This window comes from Sander vitreus, chromosome 2, assembly GCF_031162955.1.
Source record: "Sander vitreus isolate 19-12246 chromosome 2, sanVit1, whole genome shotgun sequence".
Lineage (NCBI taxonomy): Eukaryota > Metazoa > Chordata > Actinopteri > Perciformes > Percidae > Sander > Sander vitreus.
Window position 1 is genome coordinate 7,540,763 of NC_135856.1, and position 2,037 is coordinate 7,542,799.

At 37.6% G+C, this 2,037-nt stretch overlaps 1 protein-coding gene across 3 annotated transcripts in view; it reads right to left on the minus strand.

Annotated features, from left to right (window-relative positions):
• Window positions 1-619: 619 nt before the first annotated feature.
• LOC144533619 (uncharacterized) overlaps window positions 620-2,037 on the minus strand; it is a 7,242-nt gene continuing 5,824 nt past the window's right edge. For all 3 annotated transcript variants that reach the window (XM_078275148.1, XM_078275140.1, XM_078275132.1), the window contains one exon: window positions 620-1,975. In XM_078275148.1, the coding sequence (XP_078131274.1) occupies window positions 1,820-1,975 (156 nt within the window). In that variant the 3' untranslated portion in view covers window positions 620-1,819. The remainder of the gene's footprint in view (window positions 1,976-2,037) is intronic.

The following is a 2,037-nucleotide window of genomic DNA, read 5'->3' on the forward strand; positions in this document are numbered from 1 at the left end:
GTTCACACAGTTAATTTGTGTTATATAATAACAGATGAACAGCAATTCATACCTGAGATGTACAGGATCAAACCCATAAACACACATCCAGCTTCTGCCAACATGGCTGTTGTAGTCTTCAGCTTCTAATCAGAAAGGTGGTTGTATAATTGAATGACCTTATTACATCTGTGTCTAAACTTGTGAAACGTTAAACAATATAAACAACTGGTCAAAATCAACAGCAGTCTCCTTACAGAGACAGAATGGACTGTTGTTCAAGTGTGTAGATGGCTAGCAGAGAAACCGCATGCAGCTCTGACACCAAACTATCACTTCCTTCATCATTATTAATTTTAGTAAAAAGAGCCCTCTAGTGATGAATCTATGTGCAGTTTATAGTGCAGTAGTTATTTGACATATTTTGTCATTGAAAACTTTCGATTTAACTTTATGGTGTCGCAATTTTTCTCACTGTGATTTTAATGACAATTATTATTATTATTATTATTATTTGTTTTCAGTTTTAACATAATGTATTGGCTTTTCATGCGACATGTAGCAGTGTTAACTGATCAGAGAGATGTGGAGCTGTCTGGGGTTGGTTTGTTTTGGAAAAAAAGTTCAATGAAGACCAAGCTTCAAATATCATATCTAGTATGTTTTAATACACTTTAGATAATGCAGGGTAGAACATGTTACAAAAACCTTTTTTACAGTTACAAATAAAATCAAAAGCAACACAACATACCAGAAAACAAAAATGCTTCAATGAGCTTACCTGACAAAGCCATGCTACATTTGGCAGTGCCATTACTCAATCTATTTACGACCTCATTTCAAGTTATCTGTACAATAGAGCAGGTGTGGTCAGTCTGAGAAGCAACTTAATCTGCCACTAAAATTGCTTTAAAACTGTGATGATTCGGCATTGACAGTATCAATGAACACAGTCTGCTGCTTTTCGCCTTTACAACATGGAATTATTATCTTCCTGTATATAAGTTTTAAATCCTCCCAACTGTCCGTCAACAATCCACAACAGATCTAAAATTGAGTAGGTGTCATGGAACACAGGATGGTCCTCATGCTTCTCTTCCAAAAACATGTATTTAAAAGTTCACACAAAGTGAGAAATCCTGTCATAACATGGTCTGAATACAGCTTTCTGGACACCAGCTGCTCTCCATGGATGATGCAGTGAAAAGTCCAAAACTGAAAACTTTTTGCTGTGTAGAAGCAGAGTATGTATTCTGGCACAACTTCCTACTACCAAGGTGTATGGAGAAGAGAAAAAAGTCTGAAGAGGTCAAAACTCCGGCAACTTGTTTAGTGAAGAGATCAACTTAGCCTGAAACCATTTTTTTTTCATATTTTCTTATTTAAATGTTCTTTGTAATGCATGTTGTATGATGACCCTGATAAAGGCCCCAAGCCAAAACACATCAGTCTAACTAAAGATATTCTTCATTACTACTAGTGATGCTGGTGTTTTGACCTCTCCAAGTTTGTGTCATGTGGTGTTTTGTAGAGAAAAACAGTGATGGTGTCACTGAGGCCGCTTCTTAAATTTTTTCTTTGTTGTGCAGACTTTTAGCACATGCACTGTTCCGTGCTAGCTGAGTGGTTACTGCTTCTTCAGAAACACTCTGCCTTTTTTTCTGACAGATGTTTCAAAGTGATTAGGTTTTGCCCAGGAGGCTCAGTACTTTTAAGGAACTCCTGGTCCACATTAGCATGGAGTGAAGTGAAATGGTGGGCGGAAAAAAAACTTAAAATGCTGGTTGTTGAAAATATTACCACTGATCAAGATGAGTTAGGCCACTAAGTAGATCCCAAATCAGTTGTAACGGTCCTGTCGATTGGGCTGATGTGGATGGATGGTGGAGTAAAGAGGTTCTGCCTGGCTCTTAGAGAAGTAGACTCTGCTATAGTGAAGCTCTTCCTGCTCTGCTGGTCGAGCTAAGATGTTTTCATACACAGGACAAGGGTTTAGCTGATGAGGAGACAAGACAAACAATATTAGTTAAGTATTTTATTAGTATCGTGGTACGCTTA